The following is a 19,095-nucleotide window of genomic DNA, read 5'->3' as shown; positions in this document are numbered from 1 at the left end:
GTGGTCCTGCCCATGCCGAGCATAATAAAATGATGCATTGAACATATTTGGGCTCAGAGCATGAGGCTGAGGACCTTTTGCTACCCCCACTATGAACTGGTTATCCTAGCTAAGCACTGTGTATACATGTAGGCTTTCGATGCGCCAAGACCAAAGCATATTGCCAAGAGCCCTAGATGCGCATGTGAATGTTGTCACTACATATTAGACCTACAATCATTAATTCATCTATCTACTCATAGCGGCCTGGTTGACACACCACAGCGGTGAATGGCACATTGCATGCCGTTCAAGGGAAACAGAAAAATTGGAGAAGCAAATCCATCCCATTCATCCATAGTTCCCGAGGTCAGGCCCCGGGGCCGCCGATGCCGCTGACGTAATCGTATAAAATCGGCGTCAAACCGGGGTGACCCCACTGATCTTCCCGTGTCCATAGATCCACAAGAACAAAATTCCAGTTGCTTCTTTTCAATCTCACATCTATACCTGATTGCTCTTGCATGTTTGACCTAATGTCACACCTTGCTCATAGTTGTACCTCCTGAGTTTCCGCCACCACACCTCTGGAGCTTAAGTGGGACTTGTCCGTTGATACTACTACACTAGATGGCCTGCCCCCACCGAGGAATCTGTCTCCAGCTCTCCATCCTTGGAGATTGCGCAAGAGCATCGGAAGCCTCAATCCTGCAGTATGACTAAGAAAGATAACTCCCATCCCTCCAGGCGATTGGCCTGTGATGTTTGCCGGGAGCGTAAGTGCTTTCTCAATTCAACACACCCCCCCCCCCCCCCCCCGGGCTCCCCATCCCCAAGAACAGACGACTGAGGTGAAAATTCTAGGCAAGGTTAGGTGTGATCGGACAGACCCAAAGTGTGGTCGTTGCACGCGCCTTGGCTACGACTGCAGCTACCAAGGGCGGAAACTACACCGCGCCGCCCAGGCGGATCTGCCACGTCAACTATCTGAACTGCAAGATCGACTAGGTACTTACCCATCTCTTGGTGTATATCACTGGTACTGTGATCCCTCCTAATTCAACGACATGTATCACAGCCCAAGCCGAGGCAATACTTCAAAGTTCCGCGGCTTTCACTACTCCAGTGACATTCCCTCCGCAGAGCGAACTGTTCTATCCCCAGATCCCACCACCAGAACCACCCGGAGATCACGAGAGGCTAATGCAGCGTCTCCAAAACTATGCGACTCCTCCAATGGACCGTGGGTTTGAGGGGTTCGACTTGTTGACCAACCTCACGGAAGATATTCCTGGTTTTTGGGGAACTATCGATCCAGTTTTGACGTCAGAAATCCTTCCACTTCCCCAGGAGGATACTCCGCCGCTAGCAACTCCGCTCGTGGGTAACTATCTTCTGGCGGGAAACTCCGTGTCCCCTAACTTCAACGATCCTTTCTTTCCATCAACCCCAGTGCTCGATGAATTCATCTCGCCACAAGATATCGCGATACTGTACTGTGATCCTCCCCTTACTTCCGCAAAAGTCAAACGAACTAAGCAGGTTCGTCTAGACACTGTAATTATTTTGATATTTTCTACCCTGTATTACCTATTATAAGCAAGTCGCGCTTCCAACGGGAATGGGCAGAAAATTCTACATCCCCTCAAATCCGCGGATTGAGTTTTTCAGTGGCCCTAATCGGCACAACAATTTGCCAGCGATACGCTCATCTACAACCAGCATGTTACAGCAACGCCCGCAAATACGCAGAGTTGTGCGAACGAGACGACAGAGAGACCTATCTAATGAGCCTTAACGCGTTTCAGGCATTATTACTCATCTTCCGGTATGAGTTGACCAAGAAGCACTTTGCCCGAGCTTGGATGACTCTGGGTAGGGCCGTCACGCTGGCTCAGATTCTCGACCTGCAACACATGGACGCTGGCGCATTTCACACAACTAATCTCAGTCGCCATATATCCTCTCCAGAAACAGCGTTGTCGGACGTCCATGATCTAGCCTCGCTGGAGGAAATGCGCCGATCATTTTGGGCACTGTACATCTTCGAAAGCTATGCAAGTATCCGAATTGGCCGTCCCTGTACGTTAGAAGAGGATAAACTGCGGATTTGCCTCCCCTCCCCAGGTGAACTGAACGAGGACTTTGTGTCCTGTCCAATGCCTTTCCTTTGTGAACCGGCCAAGCTTTCTGGATTAAAAAATCTGTCGTCCTACGCCGCAGTGACAATCATGGTGAAACTGGCCCGATTATGCTATGAGCACGTTGGTATTCTGTCTCGTGGTACCAGTGACTCCGGATTCTGGGACCGCCACTACCGACTGGTTAAGACGATCAATGATTATACAACCATCTTCCAAGGCCATCTGGGCGCGAAGGCAGTGCGTGAAGATCCTCTTGCCTTTTCATTGCATCTAAATTTGTGCGCTACACACATTAATCTACATGAGGCGGTTATCCGCAAAGTGGAGGAGCAGGAATTACCAAAGCTTGTCGCTGCCGAGAGTCGTAAGTGTAGTACCGTCGCTGCGTTTAAGATTCTCGGTGCGATTCGCATGAATTGGCCTGTTCATCGGTCGGAGGTGAGTAAACACCGTGATTCATCTATGATTTGCCCTCTCTAGTCATATTTTCCTTTCTAACTTCTGCTTACTAGCGTGATCACTTCACACTTCAAGCAACGTTTATCGGCTGGCCAATTTCAATTAGCCTGAACGCGCTGAGTCGCAATGTCCTAAATGGAATTGACACCACACCTATCGGCGTCATAGACTCTTTACGCCTCTTACGTGGCGCGCTTGACCAGATAGAGGAGCCAGGTGGCTACTGGCACACGGCAAGTGAAGCGGCGGTGACTGCCTTATTAAAATGGGATGAGCAACAAAGCGGATCCAGTGGGATGGACTCAGTATGTGGAGTTTGAAGATGGAATTTGCGCTTGTAATATAGATATTCTTCAGACAAATAGAGAGAGTCAGAAGTTACTTTTACTATGAGGAATAATATAACAAACAGAAATTTGAGGCAGGTGATTTCAGGTGTCATGTCAGCGAATTCGAAGATTCGAAGGAAAGAGCTATAGTTATGAGCAACAATTGTGCACTCCTATCAATCTAGTAAGGTAATCTCCCATAGTTGTGTCGATTAAAGTATAATACTGCTCCAGACAAGGCATATTCTATGCCCGCCCTCCAGCTGTAGCAGATCCTTTCAACTTTGTTCTCTAAAAGTCACATTATTAGCCATACTCTCACTCCAACACAGGATGGTTGGGGAAGTGACTTACTCCCAAAAACGGGGTTATCACAAGACTAAATACCCCAGCTACCAAGAATAATAGCCACACACTGCTCATCGCATCAGTGATTAGGGGCTTCACCAGGGCCTTTTCGGTTTCAGATAGATCCTTGTAAGTCAGACTACTAGTTCCAGCAACAAGGTTCGTGATATCTGTCTTGTCCAAGCTGGGTAGAGCCAGTCCCACTTTTTGCAATGCTAGGTTTTGGTAGATTGATCCTGCCATGGCGAGGAAGACGACCATTCCGAGGTCTTGGCCTATTAATCATTTTCTTGGTTAGCTTTCGATCATGTCAAAAAGTCTTGAGTGAAAAGAAACGCAAGGAAAGAAACATACAAATAGCCATGGCTCCCACAGCGTTGGCAATATCTTTCGATTCAACAAGAGATTGCACGACAGCAAAGCCTGCTACAACATATGATCCAGAGCCAGCACCAATTAGGATATTGTAGCCGTAGATCCTTGCGTTACTCGTTTCCAAGTCGACAGTGTCTGTAATCGAGTTCTTCGTTAGGACCGACTAGGCGTTTCTTGAGAGAAAATGGGACAAACTTACACATCAAAGCCGCGCCAATAACAACGAGTATGCTACCGAATATATGCCATGGTGTAATATATGGTAGTTTGGGCATCAGTGCGCCGTTGATGATGGCGAATACTACCATAGAGATGATGAAGGGGAGGAGGCGGACACCAGCATCCAAGGGACCATCTCCCTACACATAGTTATATTAGCCTTTGATCAAAATAACTTGATTCAAACTTACCCTTAAAAACTGGAAGAAAAGGGGAATATAATAAGTCGTCGCCTGTGAACACCGTCAGCAAATGTAAGTTCTCCAGGGCCAACATGACAACCGACCAAAACAATTCCAGAAACCAGAAACATCTGCAGTTGCAGATTGACCAATATGGGCTTTTGGAGGAAATGAGCAGGATATAATCGATTGTCCCTGTGCACGCCCGGATGGTATTTTGCCACGCCCACAGAAACGATCAGAAGGACTCCGCTGACAACCCAGAGGGCGATCTCATTTCCAGAGCTCCATGCGAACAAGGTACCACCGAAGGTAATGGCCATAACAAGAGAGGTGGATCCTGCAAGGAAAACTGTTGTCATGATCCAGTCGACCATTTTGAGCTTCTCGCGTAAGGTATTGTCCGGCTTGGGGTCCACGCTGGGAATCAGGAAGATGTAGGACGGGCCGAATAGAGCTCCGATTGGGAGATTGATGTAAAATGCCTAGAGTCACTTCTGTTAGCTCAAAAATAACACGTCGCACGTAGAATTATTCAGCCTCACTCACCCATCGCCATGTCGCCGAGCTATCCGCAAAAGCACCGCCGACCTAATGTCATATTAATTGAATGACCAATCCACACCGTAACAGGGAGAACTTACCACGGGGCCCAACACACTGCCAACTCCCCAGATTACAGTGCTTCCAGCCATATAGATAGGTCTCTCCTCAATCGAAGTCAACATAGCCACAAAGCTCAATGTGCCGGAGTACATCCCGGATCCACCAATACCGGCAATGACCCTCCCAACTATCAGCGCCGTCATATTGGGAGCCGTACCGCACACTGCGCTACCAACTTCAAAAAGTACAACATTGAACAAGTACACCCATTTGGCGTTGAAAACGCCATAGATCTTGCCCCATGGTAGCACACACATCGTGCCTAGGGCGAAGCCAACTCCGATCCAAGGTAGGAGGGAGACTTGACCAAATATATCGAGAATTGCGGGCTGTATGTCTGCCACCTAGGAGGGATTAGCTTCTGTATAATTTAGAAGATTTAGAAGGGTGTTTGTTTGGCTGGGAACATACAATGGTGTTGTCTAGGGCGAAGAGAAATGTGGTTGATATCATGGATGTATAGGCAATTGCCCACTAAATCATGTGGGGTTAATAGTGTAACGTTTATGCTTTTCTTTTATACTTTTCAGAGGAAGGGTATTGTACCTTCCAGCCATGAATTGGCCGAGGAGAGGCATCTTGGGGAAGCACATTCTCACTGGAGTCTGTGCTTGAAACGTGGTTGTGGCTATCACCACACACTCCGTCCACTTTTTCGGGATCTCCATGGGTTTCCATTGCAACGATACGAAGGAGCGATATATAGAGATATATGGGTATCTAGCACAAAACAACACAGTGGTGAGTGTGATTTCCCTCTGGTTATATAGTAGTCGAACCGTCCGTTCTTAGGGCTAAGAGCGGCCGCTCCAACTCCGTGTCTTGGCACAGAGAAGCGGCCACCTTAACTCCGTCTAAGCTTGACCCTTTCCCTGTCAAATCAAACAGCACTGGTATGTCCCTGGGAGTGTTCATTGACAGGCTTGCTTGCGAACATTTCCTTGAGTGGTTATCTTCTTTTCGGTCTTCTTGCCCGGAGGAACAACTTGTGGGTGCACGGCCAAGTATTCCTAAATTAACCCGCGATAATCTCTTGATCGGTATGGATCGAACCATTCTTCGAAGAGTGAGCTCTTGCCGCGCGGGTCCAGACCAAGGTCTCTCATGAGTGTGTGTCGGGATACCGTATCGTTGTATCAACTTCTGCTTTTCGGTAACTCTGCCCAATTCCCACTTCATTCAGAGTGGATGTGACCTGGAAACAAGATTGATCAGTCGCCCTTTGTCCTCAACACAGGAATAATCAGAGTTGGCAATAATGGCGATAGTCTCGATCGTCCTTCCAATGGTCCTCGGAGTTGGGGTGGTCCCGAAGAACAACGAGCTCGAGGAGTCATTTTAACGCAAGGGGATGTATGGCATTGACGAAGAAGCCCTCTTCCGCGTCTTTGAGATCGCTATCATTGAACAGGCTTGGGAAGGCATTTCAGACCACATTGTTGTTAGACTGGAGTTGATGGAACTCACCAAAGCGGCGCAGGAAGCAGGTGACGACGTAGACAGTTTTTGGGCCTCGGATGTGCGATTCAATCACACTGTTTGGGCTAGAAGTCCCGGGGTGAGGATGTGTCTGCTGGAGGTGGGAGCCAGAGTATTCTCTCTTTGTTGCAAGGGTTAAAATTCATCGGGGCGGTTCAGGCTGTACGTGAACACTTCATTGCGAAGCTTGCTCACATGTCGATGCTCAACATGAACGAGTTTGAAGAGACCCAGTCTATTACTAGCCATGGGGTTGATAGTATGATTGTCGTTGGGTTGGGGAATTGGATCTTTAAGAAGCTGGGTCTTGGATCCTTCCAGCCGCTGTTGGGTCCGAGTTTGACGATCCCCAACTCTGTAGAGCATGTTTGCGCAAAGCATGGGATTAAAAGGGTAATATAGAGGACAGTGCTTTTGTGCACCCCCAAAGGAAAGTGCAAGAGAAAAGGAAGAGAAAGTTAAATACTGCAGACCCAACAGCAGGTGGCCTAGTGGTAACATGCCAATGTGTACTACGAGGGAAGTGCCGAAGATCTTCCACTACCTGGACTGTTCCGGTTCGACTCCGGTCGTTCTCGCGTTTGTCACCTCTTTTTTTCTCTCATCTGCAAGACAATCCAGTTTGTTTGTTTGCTATTTGCTACTTCTGCTCACACTAGCATATGCATCATGATATAAAAGCAGTGCCATGGTCCATCCCTTTCACTTTCCCTTTCCAGCAGATATAAACTATCATTCGGTGAGGAGATCCCGCAAGTTCCCTTTGGCAGGACCAAGTTGACTGGCCATGGCATTGTTCTGGACTGGGAATGTGGTCCTCTCCTGCCACTCGTTTCTCTTATATACTGCGTTTTTCAGGAAGCAGCTACTATTGCTGGCACTTATAAATGATGTGTCTGGAGAGTATATGTATACATATGTAGATACCCAGCATGCGTATGACCCCAGAATCCGAAAGGCCTATGTATGACATGAAGGTACTTGGCTCACTCTCTTTTGTTGTTCTCTCAGCCTCCGTATAATATGGTGCGTATTGTTTGGTTCTTCACGGCCTATATAGTATCTGCTAACGAGACAAGAAGTTCCTCTCCTGCTCGGCCAGGACCTTCCGCGGATTGAAAACAAAAAAAGGGCCGATGGAAATTTTGGTTAAGGAATGCTGGTCTAAACCCAGACATTGGGACATCAACAATTCATAGCTATAGGCCATGCGCCAGGCTCTCATATAATTACACACCAGTCTCTATTCGTTGTCTTCAAAGAATTATATTCCATGTTGATCTTCATTTCATATCTGGATCTAGTTAAAAAGCATTCCGATATCCCGTCACACAAACACGACAAGGCCAGTAGGTAGCGTGCATGAGTTTGTGAAAGAAAGGATAAAAACAAAGACCATCAAACCTGCATGGCAATCTCCTATTCTAGAACTCAAATGCTAATCACTCACTTGCAATAATTGCAAAATAGAACCAGAAAAACGCCAACGGTGCAGCCTACTCCCGACTACGTCGCTCTGATTCAAACACAGTAAACCCATCAATTCCCCGCCCATCAATTCCACCGGTGCGGAAGAACTCGGTTATGGCTCCGATAGCATAACACGTTGCGGCGGTAGCTGTGCCTGCAATAAGCATTCTGCGACCTATTTTGCGAAACGAAGACTCGGATTTTGTGGTTGGTTCGGGCTCGGAGCTAGAGGATCCGGTTGCTGAAGGAGGCTAAGTCGACCAGTTAGGAAGCCACCTGAATAGACAGTCCTACTGTCTACTCACCTCAGTGGTGGATTGCCATGGAGCTCGGACTCCGTCGTATGTGGCGGCGGAGTCCATTGAGTCGTGGCGAAGATGTTTGGCAATTTCGGCGTGAATTGCTGGTTCTTGATCTGTTGCGGTATTTGAGGGGGTATGACGAGGGGTGCTTTGAGCCTTTCGGAAGACAAGGATGTTGCCTCCGCCGGTTGCAATTTCGTAACCATCTTTTTGCATCTGCTCGAAATAGGGTAGGAATTTGGCGGGGTTATGCAATCGAGACAGGATTTCACTTGGCCCACTATCTTCATCGACACCGAAGAATGAGTCTGCTTGTGCAGCTGAGACTTGCGACGTCGACGTATCAAAGGCTAGAATATGAAATTTAGGGGAAGAGGTTTGGGGGGCTGCTGGTTGCTCTCCTTTTTCAGTGGCTAGGTTCTGGCTTTTGAGAATGAAGTCACCAACGCGGTCTTCGGAAGCGTCGAAATCCAGCGGATTGGCTTGTGCCTTTGATTCCAAATGATCATAACGAGAGCGAATGTCATTAGCATCCAAGGCACTCAGGTCCTTGTTCTCATTGGGACCCTCGGCACTCGCCATCTCAGAAACGAGTTTTGCCTCTAATCCATTCTCGGGTGTACAGTCGACAACATCCTTGGCTATCTTGGATGTATCAAGGCCAACAGGTAGTTCTGGCTGTGATTGCTTTTCCTCAATTGAAGCTGGGTTGCAGATAAATTTGGCCTCCAGTTCGCTCCCAGGAGGGCAATCAACAGAGATCTTGGCTTCCGATTGAGCAACGTCCTGGCTAGCCGACTCTGATAAAATATGTGCTTCAATTTCACTACCTGGAGAGCACTCAAAGCTTTCTTGGGCGCCTGTCATGGCGGCGGTATTAGTCGTTTGATGAACAGGACCATCGGACTCAGGACTGAGACTACCGAGCTCAGAAGGAAGCTTTGCGTCCAGCTCGCTGCCTGGTGGGCAATCAATTGAAATACCAGTTTGCTTGTTCGGGGGTTGTGTCTCCAACTCAGACGGAGAACCCTGGACAGAGCCGCTGGCAGGATCAGAGATGAACTTGGCCTCCAGCTCACTTCCCGGGGAGCATTCCACATTGGTGCCCGCAGTCAAACCGGCATCCAGATTCAGTCTATTGGTGTTTCCATTGACCTTAGACGTGTCCGGCTGAGGCTGTGCAGAAGGAATAGATTCAGAAACAAACAATCCTTCCAATTCACTTCCAGGAGGGCAATCGATGTTTACAAAGGGCTTTCGTTTAGTTTCCTGAGGAACTTGAGCCCTGCCCTGCACTTCCTGAGATGTGGGGGTTGAGGTAAAGAGTGCATCTAGATCACTGCCTGGAGGACAGTCAACGGTTGACTGTGAGCTCGATGGGGCTTCGGGGCTCAGTCCTGTGTTTCCCGGCTGGAACTGTCCATCCTCGGCCAAACTGGGGTTGTGGGCGAATTTTGCCTCGACTTCAGCGCCTGGGGGGCAGTCAACCGCTTTATGAGGGTTGATTTCTGCTTCCGTCTCGTTAGATTCGGGTTTAGTGGATGGCGGTACTGGCACCATGCGTCCACTGATAGGGTCGTACATGTACTGCAGTCCAACATGATTGGCGTCACTTGTCGTTTGCCGCTTGTCTACTCTCGGTCTAACATTGGGCGGCTTTTCCACATTGGGTGGCTTTTCCATACTGGGCGGCTTTTCCATACTGGAAAACGACTGAAGGAAACCGTTCAATGAAGTATCGTTCTTGCCGAAATTCTGAAAGGGGTCCAATCGGCGCCCAAAGACGGCCCTGTAAGGGTCTGCCTCTATGTACTTTTTCAGCAACTCAATGTGTTTGTGCATCTGCCCTGAGTCCGAATCCCAAAGCCTTCTCTTCAGCCCAGTGGGGAGGCCGGGGAAGTTTGACTGAGAAAGCCAAGCTGCCCAGCCCCGGCTTGAGTGTGTATCGTTGGGAGTAGCATTGCTGTCCCGGCGAGTTTCGGGCTTTTGCCGATTGTATAGATGGTATCGCTGATATTTGTCAAAACGTCGTGAGATAGGTTCTGTCTTGTCTCCCTGACCGTTTCGTGCACATCGCCATATACTCCGATTTGAAGTATGTGTGGCCACCCATTGGGAAGATGCCGGGCGAATGACTCGAGGCCCCGACTTTCTGATTGACATTGCAGCCGAGGAACTCATGATGAATGCTCGAGCTTGTATGTGAAAACTCAAGATGTTGTTTATTTCTGACAATTAGTCTAGCGCTATTGAAGGTCTGGTGATTCTTGCCGTAGTCAATGGCTGCGTCGATCGGATCCACTTATGGGGTACAGTGATAAGAGGAGTACTGATCCTGGCCGAGTCTGTCCTGCAGAGGTCATTCAAAAACAAAAATAATCGGAATAGATGGGACAAGAGGATTGATGCCAGATCTTCCCAGTCACAGTTGAAGGAGAAATGGAAAGGAATGAGGAAGAAGGATGGCATAAAGGAAGAAAGACCAGCGGACTCCGAATCAGTATCGGGGTACAGCCAATCGGCGACCGCGGCTCAGCTTCCCCGCAAAGTTACGTCAGCAGAAGTGACGTCATCAATGCTGTTTTGAAGTCACTCCTTGCATTAGCAAGGCAGGTATTAGAGGTGTAAAGTATGGAGTAGAACTGTATAGAGATATACTGCATTGATCTGTGGCATTGCTTCACTTCAAATGAAGGATGTAAGGCTAGGACAATAATATGTCTTACTCCTCAGGCAACAATATCGAGCTCAGGCAAAATCCACAAACGAGTTGAAGTAAAACACAAGAAGAACCCAACAAGCAAAGACCAAACTAACTGCACCTCTCCATTTTAATGTCAGCGTTAAGACCGTCTCAACCGCGGTACAGTCGCTTTCTTCGCCTCGTGTTCCTTCTTGGCCTCTGTGACCCTAGCAGCCCTATCTACTTAGGAAAGTCGACAAAGTCAACTTTGATTCCATACTACACAATATAGTAATGCCAATCACCAACTTGTCAAGCCCAATCCATGGAGTGAGCCACCTTTGCTTTATGTAGAAGTACCATCTATCGTAGGCCTGGAGATGCGTCAGGTCCCCACCTACTTTAACAATGGTCTTGACTATCTTCAGTCTAAAATCCCGGTAAAGTTGTATTACAGCATTGGTTTTGATGCCGGTGGGCTTCTTGTTTGGATGTCGGCTGAGCAGCTCATGGAGGTTATTCGTAATGCGACGACATCTTCCATAGCTGTGCAGCCGCCCAGGGTGGAGTTTGGGGTTACCTGGATTAATCACACGCAAAGAGTTTTGCACACAGCATAGAGCCAGTAGTTGATGCTCTGGGTTTTATACTTTGTAGATCGCGTCGCCTGCCATTACAGTCCACCCAAAGCACCAATGGTCCAAAACTCCATTGAGAGATACCATCTGCGCTCTAGTGCAAGCACCCCGAGAAGTCGTGATTTGTGGCTTCATATGCATATGTCTTGGCTAGGATAGTTGCTAGTGCAGTACATCTATTTTACTGTGATTATCACTCTCGAGATACTCAACATCTCGCATTAAGGGGGAAATGTCTACGATAGAACAGAGTGACTTAATGCTTCTCCTCTCTGAGGTCATAGTACTAAGACCTGGAGCGGCGGGTGGTTTGGATTGGTGGTGTGCGAGTCAAAAGTAAGACAACAAATAAATAGGGTCAGGAAACTGCACTGACTGATGAAGACTGATGGAGAGCGCTCACTGCTGAGGTGAGTGTTTTCTGACCAAATTAGTCTTAAGAAACAATTGAGCAGATAGAGATAGTCAAAGACAATGATTTGAGGGAGATTCGAGAGAATATGTTGAGTTAATACACGAACAGAGTATTAGATAAGTCGGTCTACCTGCCCAGGTGTGTAGCTTGTCAATATATATCATGACTATATATCATGAAGCACCAGCATCTACACCTGGAGTGCTTCTCTACACTCTACAATCATTAATCAATTACGCTTCGATTCTAAAATACGCACTTAGAAGACAAAAATATTTATAGCCTCGATATCGCATCGTTGTAGAGTGCTCCAGGGCTCCGACCTCGGGAAGTAGTCGATGTGGGGATTTCTAATCGATAACGTCCCTCCAGGGCTACCCCCACATAATCCCCGGGCCAAATAGTTTGAACGACTCTCAACAAATTCTTCTCGATCCCATTATCAATTAATTTCAACTCACATCCTACGAAATGTCAAAGCCAACACGTACCCCCGTCAGCACTAAGGGCGCACCCGTCCCACCCCCAATCCTGTCCCAAGGTATGGTCGTCGGCAACATGGTTTACTGTTCTGGCCAGTTGGGAGTAGACCCGACCACGGGTAAAATGGTGGAGGGAACCATCCAGGACCGAACAGTATGAGAGACGCGACGTCTGATTTGTGATATATTTTGACATATGAACAGCGACAAATCCTCCACAACCTCAATGCCGTCCTAGAGGCTGGAGGGTCAAGTCTGCAAGACGCAATCAAGGTCAACATCTTCCTCACCGATATGGCTGATTTCTCGGCTGTGAACGAAGTCTACGCTACTTTCTTCTCGGATCCCAAGCCAGTAAGTATTATGTGGTCAAAAGAACGAGATTCGAATTCCAAAAGGAGTATGATCCAGTCTGGAATTCGTTCCTCTTTCTCTTATGTGATTTCTGAAAAAAATGGACCGTTTCTCACTATCATCGGGCCTGGCCCTTTTAGGTGCGTACTTGCATTGCCGTCAAGTCCCTCCCCCAGGGATCGGATGTCGAAATCGAGTGTTCTGGCCTGGTTACAAAGCCTGGAAATGGACGTAGTTCTAGACTTTGAACGGGACTGCAGGGATGACGATGACGTGGAGAATGAATAGGGCAGACAACTCCACCTGAATTGTTTCGTGGCTCTTTTTGATGGTCCAACTCGCGTCACACACTCCACCAGAGAGGCAAGAATCAAATGTGCGAGAAAATCGGTCACATGATCTATGTATATTTTACAGTCTGGTTGGAAATATTACGAAGTTGTTAGTATTAGTTACGTGTAACTTTTGTTCAGCTCCTTTCAATAAATACAGGCTGAAACCAAGGATGAAGGGTGGAGACTGGTGCTGTAGCGCCCAGGAACAGGGTTAGCGTCTGCACTTGTCCATGGTACAGTTGATGAGCCCCTGGAAGTTTATTGTATAAAAAGGCTCTTAAAGAAATACAGCATCCATGGGCGCTTGATATTGTTCATGTCTTCAGGGAAGAGAGCCAAAACTCAAGCTGACCCGGAGTCTGTCCTAGGTCAAACAAAGAGAATGTGGCTGAGTCAACTATACTTAAACCCGTGGACCATCCATGCCTCTCGCATAAGCTTGTATGCTCGGTTCTTTGTTCCTGCATTTCTTAGGCTTCTCGATCTCGAGGATCCATGCAGCATGCAGCCACAAGCCCTTGAACAAAGCTAAAGAGGTAAGACCTTGAAGTAATAGGAGAAGAAAAACAGAATATAGCGATGATGACGAGACTGGGTTTTCTCGGCTTAAAATTGATTTTGCACCATTTGGCATTGGTTGGCACAATCTCAAACACACTAGGAATGCTGAGCATCTGAAAATGACGACAAGAATGAGGGGAAATCGCAGCCAACTCCTCCATTCCGATCGGGGCACGTGGTGTATTTTATCAATTTGAAAACTTGAAAGCTCAATCAGCTTCCGAGTCGGATCCAGGTTTTGTAGAATACACTATGAGCAGGCGTTCGTGTCAGTTAATCTCTATTAATCTATTATTCTGGAGAAAAAAAAAAACCTAAAGCTTCGATAAAGTGTGGAGCATTCTTAATATCTGCCGGGTCATTATTTAATGACCCAATTTTGAGCCAGGGCTCATCCCCTACTTCCATAGTGGATTGAACTAGGAGTGAAGTCGCACAGCATATGACTCGCAAGACTCGCAAGGCAGCTAAGGAAGATAATCACATATGTCTCACGAGACTTCAAAATGGACGAACTAACTTATAGCTTAGAACGCCGGACAACTCTCTTAACGAGCGAGAAGCACTCTACTCAACAGCGGCTAGTTAACACACCCCATGCTGATTCGATTTCTTTGTTGATCCTAAGCCAGAAAGAGCTAAGTGCTTAAGACTGACGCCCGAGCTTAAGCCACTAACGATGATTATGGTAATGTGAGCCGGTTTGGTGAAAAGGCCTGTGTATCACGCAGAGGTAAAGAGGCCGTAATCGGGGCCACGCACTTTATATTCCCGACACGCTCAGGTACGCGTGTGGGAAGGACCCACTTAGTTGACGCCTCCGGGCTAGACCTTGCGACGGACTGAACTTTGCTGAGAATTATCTTTGGACTTGCGCTGTTTTTTACTCTTTTCCCTTTTTTTTTTAATATTGTGATCGGCTTGGGTGGGTTTAACTCCGACTCCATTCTGGTTTTTCTTTTCATCAATGGTCTCCGGGGCTATTGATCGGCTTAGATGAAAAACGCTTTGAAACCCTAACACGGACTTTTTTGGCCTTTTTTTTTTGGCAGGGGTTTTATTAGAAATTACCTAGTGCTGCCATCATTGTGTTACATTGCTCAAAAACTTAATTTTCATTCCTGTATCAGACTTTATATGTCTATACTCCATACTCCATACTCCGTACTCCGTATTCCATATCTGACATAGGATATAATATATAACTATGTGCAATATTGTAGGTTATGAGTTGAGTATCCGCTCAACTCAGATCGAAATGTTGATTTACAATCTCATCGTGCTCGTTGATCGTCGATCCTGATATTCGCAATGGCCGGATTATGTTCCAGATATTATTGTTGCACAGACGAACGGGGGTAACGGGAAAAGAAAAGGGAAATATCGTCCGAGTACCTGTACAACGGTCTCTATACTGTACATGCCGAAGAGGGCTCCAGTTCGATGTACTGCTACATACAAAGCGACCGTGGACCTATAGGGAACAGGCTCATTCTTTCCCCGATGGACATTCATTATCCATTCCGGTTTTCTGCATGGCGTGACCCATCATTGCCGTTATGTACGGAGTACTGGTTAGGCTGCCTAACTGCCTTGTCTTGGCGATATCGTGCAGGTTAGTGTTTAGGGTAGCTTAGCTACTCCGTATATGGTTTCAGATGAGGGCCCTTGGAATACCTTTGACTTGGAGGGTCCAGATTACCTATAAATATTATGGTATAGATAATAGAAGTTTATAATCAGACCAGGATATAGTTATTATTTAAACCTACTCCATACAGCATGGTAGGAATAGGAACAAGTTCAAAATCACCATCACAAGCTAATAACCACGGTAAATGCTCAGGGGCAAGTGCGTGGCCACATCCCACGCACCTGTCAAACGCCCGGACCAGCTCATTAAATACACTAAATATACGTAATTTACTGTAAATTACCCTTGTTGACGCTGCCACAAACGTGTCCCGCCCCCCATTCCACCTTTCCCCCCCCTAATGATGAAGTGATCCTCCTCTTCTTCTCTAATCCTTAACTTCATTCACTCATTTACTCCTTTCTTTCTCTCCCTTGTCTGCTTTTGCTGTGTTCGCCTGTTGACCCTCAACGGCGTTTTTGACCTGGGCTAATCTCCCCTTGCATCGGTCGCCCGCATTGCCTGTTTTCCCTTTCTTTGATCTCGTTGCCCGGACGGTTCTACAGAAAGTCGTCGTTCGCTCCTTACAGCTTTTCTAAGCCCACACTCGTTTTTCGCCTTTTGGGAGTCGTTTCAGATTAATCGAAATCCCCCTTTCCATTCGTTTATCGTCGAATTATTGTTTGCGCCCATTCGGTCTCATCGGTTGCCATCGAGACGTTGGATACTCTGAATAATCTTGGAATTGTGTGAATTTATCACAATTGTCCGAAGTTTGGTTGTGTTAGAAACTCGGATATTCCAGGCGATCTACCTCTTGTCACACCCCCTGATCTTTCATGAGGTGTTGACAGACGGTGGTTATCGCATTTTTGTACACTGACCTTAGACTCACTCTGAGTTATAACGTACAGAATTGTTCAACATGCGTCCCGACGCTATCTCCGTTCTCACAGCCTTGCTCGCTGTAGGTGGTCTCGAGCTCGTCACAGCTCAAGATGCCCCCGAAGCGCACGTTCAGCGACCCCGTTGGTACTTCCCGCAGGAAGTCAAGCGAACGATTCGCAGAAGCGCTGAGCCCGAACCTGGCTCGATCCTCGATGGTATATTCGACAACTTGATTCCTACCCAGGTTTCTTCATCCACGGCTACTCCCACCCCCGAAACCTCGGCTCCCGCTCAACCCCAGAAGGGACAGGAAGTCGTTGTTGTGACCATCTCGATCGACCCCAAGAACCCTGAGATCACCCATCGTATTACTGGTACTACAACTATTGGCGGTGAACCGACTGGTACTACTACCACGACTACGCAGAAGACAGAGGCTCCGAGCACCGAGAACACCAGTACGAAGAACTCCGAGGCCGCATCTACCGATGCGGGAACCACGAGCAAGCAGGGATCGGTGGTCGACTCATCGGCCAAGGCTTCGACTCCGTCTCCTTCGACTACAACCTCTAGCGATGGTCTGCTTGGTGATTTGACGTCGAATTTGGGTAACGTCCTCGGAGGTGACTCCACATCCTCCACTGCGACCCCCGCCTCCGACTCATCGGCTAAGGTAACTTCGCCTGCTTCTTCTACTCCTGCTACATCCTCCAGCGACGGTCTCGTTGGTGATTTGACCTCGGGTTTGGGCAACGTCCTCGGAAGTGAGTCCACATCCTCGACTGCGACCACATCCTCCACTGCGACGACCCCCGCCTCCGATTCATTGGCTAAGGTAACTTCGCCTGCTTCTTCTACTCCTGCTACATCCTCCAGCGACGGTCTCCTTGGTGACCTGACCTCAGGATTGGGTGGCATTTTGGGCGAATCAACAACCACCAGCTCCGTCTCGGCGACACCCACTGGCTCCTCTATCGCCAACACGATCAGCAGCGCAGCCTCAAGCACAGGCTCGGGGTCGGATCTTTCTGACCTTTTGGGCCTGGGTGACAAATCTTCTACCGGCAACAGCACAAGTGCTACTATGTCCTCGGACGCTTCTAGTTCACCTACCATCCCAGTCAGCGTGCCCGCTTCCGCTACTAGCCCACCGTCGACCATCCCCACCCCCTCTGGAACTACAACTTCTGGTGATTTCGTCGGTGGTCTCGTGTCAGGCGTGGATTCCCTGCTTGGTGTCACCTCTACTGGTACTGGTAGCACCGCTTTGATTCCGACTGCGTCTATGCCAAATGGTGGTCTTCTGCCGTCCAAGTCGACTGGTCTCATTCCTGGTACCAACACTGGTGCCATCCCCACCCCGACTAAGACCCTATCAGTTCCCGTCCCGCATTCGCCCGGCTCTGATGCTACCTCTACTTCTGGATCTGAAACTGTCTCTGGTTCTAGCACTGCCTCAGCTCCTTTGATAGGCACTACCACTACCGCCTCTGTTCCCGGTAGTGGCTCTCACGAGAGCTCCAAGGTTCCCGTCCCCACCTCTCACCCAGTTTCCACCCCTCTTCCCTCGTCGACTTCGACGAGCGAAGAAGTGAGTACGGCTAAGACCACTGTGGAGCCTCAGACCCCGACTGAGACGCCTACGCCCTCCACCTCCAACGACAACGACTGGATGCCATCGACCATCCTTATCGTGCCAACCGTCACCGCCACCGAGAGCTCGACCTCCGGTCAGACCTCGAAGCCCACGGCACCACCATCGCTCCCTGGCTCTATCACCCCATCGAACGAGGTCACCGAGCCTCCGTCCGACTCCATCTTGCTCCAGCTTGGTTTCAACAGCCAGCTGCCCTGGTCATTTGTTGCAACCACTCCCTTGTCGTCGTCGCAAATCTTCAACTACACCCCTCAGGCCATTGAGAACGCTTTGCCAACCCTCTCTGCTAAGGACAGCCCAGTTATGTTTGCTATTGAGCCTTACTACAACTGGCAGTCTACGGGCTATAACGCCACCCTTGCTATCTTCTATTTCCCTCGTGACAAGGTCGATGCTCTGAAAGCGCTTAAGATTAATCCCAACTCTGCTCTTTACAACCAGGCTAGCGAATCTATCCAGTCATTGATGGCAATGGTTGACCCCACGATTCCCCTCGAGTTCTCTGGAAACTACCCTAGTGGTGACAGCGACTCGACTGGCGGCAACAACCACGGCGGCAGCAATGATGGCCCGGACAGTGGCAACAACGACAACAACGATGGCTCTGCCGGCAGCTCCAAGGCTAAGGCTAGCTCAGTTGGAATCGGAGTCGGTGTCGTGGCCGGTGCTGCCGCTTACGGTGCGGGTATGTTCTGGGTTGCCCGCCGCTACCGCAAGAGAAAGCAGCTGCACCAGCGCTCTAGCTCGACCGTTGAGCAGATGAGCCAGGGAGGTTCCGCCGCTGGTTCGATGTTCGCTGCCGGTGGCCGTGCCCCCAGCCATGGTAGCCGTGGAACTGCTCGTTCGCAGATGATCAGCGCTCCTGTTATGGCGGAGAACTCTTTGGGATGGAACTAGACGTGCTTTTGACAATACGACGTATACACCACTCCTTCCATCACACCCTACCTCCTTTTGGACCCTACGACGACAATCAGAGGGCACCGGGCCTTCAAAGACCCTTATTTCTTCTGAGATAACTGCTCCTTTGAATGCGCTCATGCTCTCCCCACTCTCCAACAGAGGCAGGGACAGAGAGACTGCACAAAACTTCATTTTCATTGTCCATCATCCGCCAAGGATTTACATGTCACATATCACGTATCTCTTCTTTCTGTGCAATTTTTGACCGGCCTTTTTTCTTCTCAACATGATACTCCGAGCGACGGTTTGTCGTCGCTGCGTGTGTCGCGTTATCTTTTTTTTTCTTTCTTGACATATTCCCCCTTTTGTTCACCAAATATTTTCTTTTTATCCCTTTACTCCTTTCAATGGCACTGGGACAACCAAATTTGGGACGAAATCTTTTCTCTACTTTTGGCTTCCACTTGAAAGCTCTCTCTTATGAACTGTTGGTCATTCAGTCTTTGGACTTGCACATTAATAATGGATTTGGGTGGCATCCTTTTGACAGAGCCAATGGCTTTTTTTCTCCTGCCCTTATTTCCTCTCTCCTTA

General features: G+C 48.4%; 6 protein-coding genes across 6 annotated transcripts; 4 read left to right on the top strand and 2 right to left on the bottom strand.

Moving 5' to 3' along the window:
- Window positions 1-694: 694 nt before the first annotated feature.
- N7471_012242 (uncharacterized protein) lies at window positions 695-2,902 on the top strand (the record flags this gene model as incomplete). Its single annotated transcript, XM_057284961.1, has 5 exons — window positions 695-755; window positions 844-987; window positions 1,058-1,472; window positions 1,532-2,561; window positions 2,636-2,902. The coding sequence occupies 5 exons, from the start codon at window positions 695-697 to the stop codon at window positions 2,900-2,902; spliced, it is 1,917 nt and encodes a 638-aa protein (XP_057131227.1).
- Window positions 2,903-3,157: 255 nt separating this feature from the next.
- N7471_012241 (MDR family MFS transporter) lies at window positions 3,158-5,379 on the bottom strand (the record flags this gene model as incomplete). Its single annotated transcript, XM_057284960.1, has 10 exons — window positions 3,158-3,202; window positions 3,266-3,534; window positions 3,614-3,769; window positions 3,834-3,993; window positions 4,045-4,086; window positions 4,140-4,520; window positions 4,585-4,626; window positions 4,680-5,045; window positions 5,113-5,175; window positions 5,248-5,379. 10 exons carry the CDS (start codon window positions 5,377-5,379, stop codon window positions 3,158-3,160), a joined length of 1,656 nt encoding a protein of 551 aa, XP_057131226.1.
- Window positions 5,380-6,052: 673 nt separating this feature from the next.
- On the top strand, window positions 6,053-6,582 carry N7471_012240 (Acyl transferase/acyl hydrolase/lysophospholipase; the record flags this gene model as incomplete). Its single annotated transcript, XM_057284959.1, has 2 exons — window positions 6,053-6,220; window positions 6,250-6,582. 2 exons carry the CDS (start codon window positions 6,053-6,055, stop codon window positions 6,580-6,582), a joined length of 501 nt encoding a protein of 166 aa, XP_057131225.1.
- Window positions 6,583-7,676: 1,094 nt separating this feature from the next.
- N7471_012239 (uncharacterized protein) lies at window positions 7,677-10,133 on the bottom strand (the record flags this gene model as incomplete). The annotated part of the gene is made up of 2 exons (XM_057284958.1): window positions 7,677-7,901; window positions 7,956-10,133. 2 exons carry the CDS (start codon window positions 10,131-10,133, stop codon window positions 7,677-7,679), a joined length of 2,403 nt encoding a protein of 800 aa, XP_057131224.1.
- Window positions 10,134-12,159: 2,026 nt separating this feature from the next.
- Window positions 12,160-12,772, top strand: N7471_012238 (uncharacterized protein; the record flags this gene model as incomplete). The annotated part of the gene is made up of 3 exons (XM_057284957.1): window positions 12,160-12,324; window positions 12,375-12,524; window positions 12,665-12,772. 3 exons carry the CDS (start codon window positions 12,160-12,162, stop codon window positions 12,770-12,772), a joined length of 423 nt encoding a protein of 140 aa, XP_057131223.1.
- Window positions 12,773-15,978: 3,206 nt separating this feature from the next.
- N7471_012237 (putative mucin family signaling protein Msb2) lies at window positions 15,979-18,495 on the top strand (the record flags this gene model as incomplete). The annotated part of the gene is made up of 1 exon (XM_057284956.1): window positions 15,979-18,495. One exon carries the CDS (start codon window positions 15,979-15,981, stop codon window positions 18,493-18,495), a length of 2,517 nt encoding a protein of 838 aa, XP_057131222.1.
- Window positions 18,496-19,095: the final 600 nt, after the last annotated feature.

This window comes from Penicillium samsonianum, assembly GCF_028829775.1.
Source record: "Penicillium samsonianum strain IBT 33392 chromosome Unknown utg000007l_segment0_segment0, whole genome shotgun sequence".
In the NCBI taxonomy this organism is placed as follows: domain Eukaryota; kingdom Fungi; phylum Ascomycota; class Eurotiomycetes; order Eurotiales; family Aspergillaceae; genus Penicillium; species Penicillium samsonianum.
The sequence above is the reverse complement of the archived record's forward strand: the minus strand, read 5'-3'. Positions and strand labels throughout refer to the sequence as shown.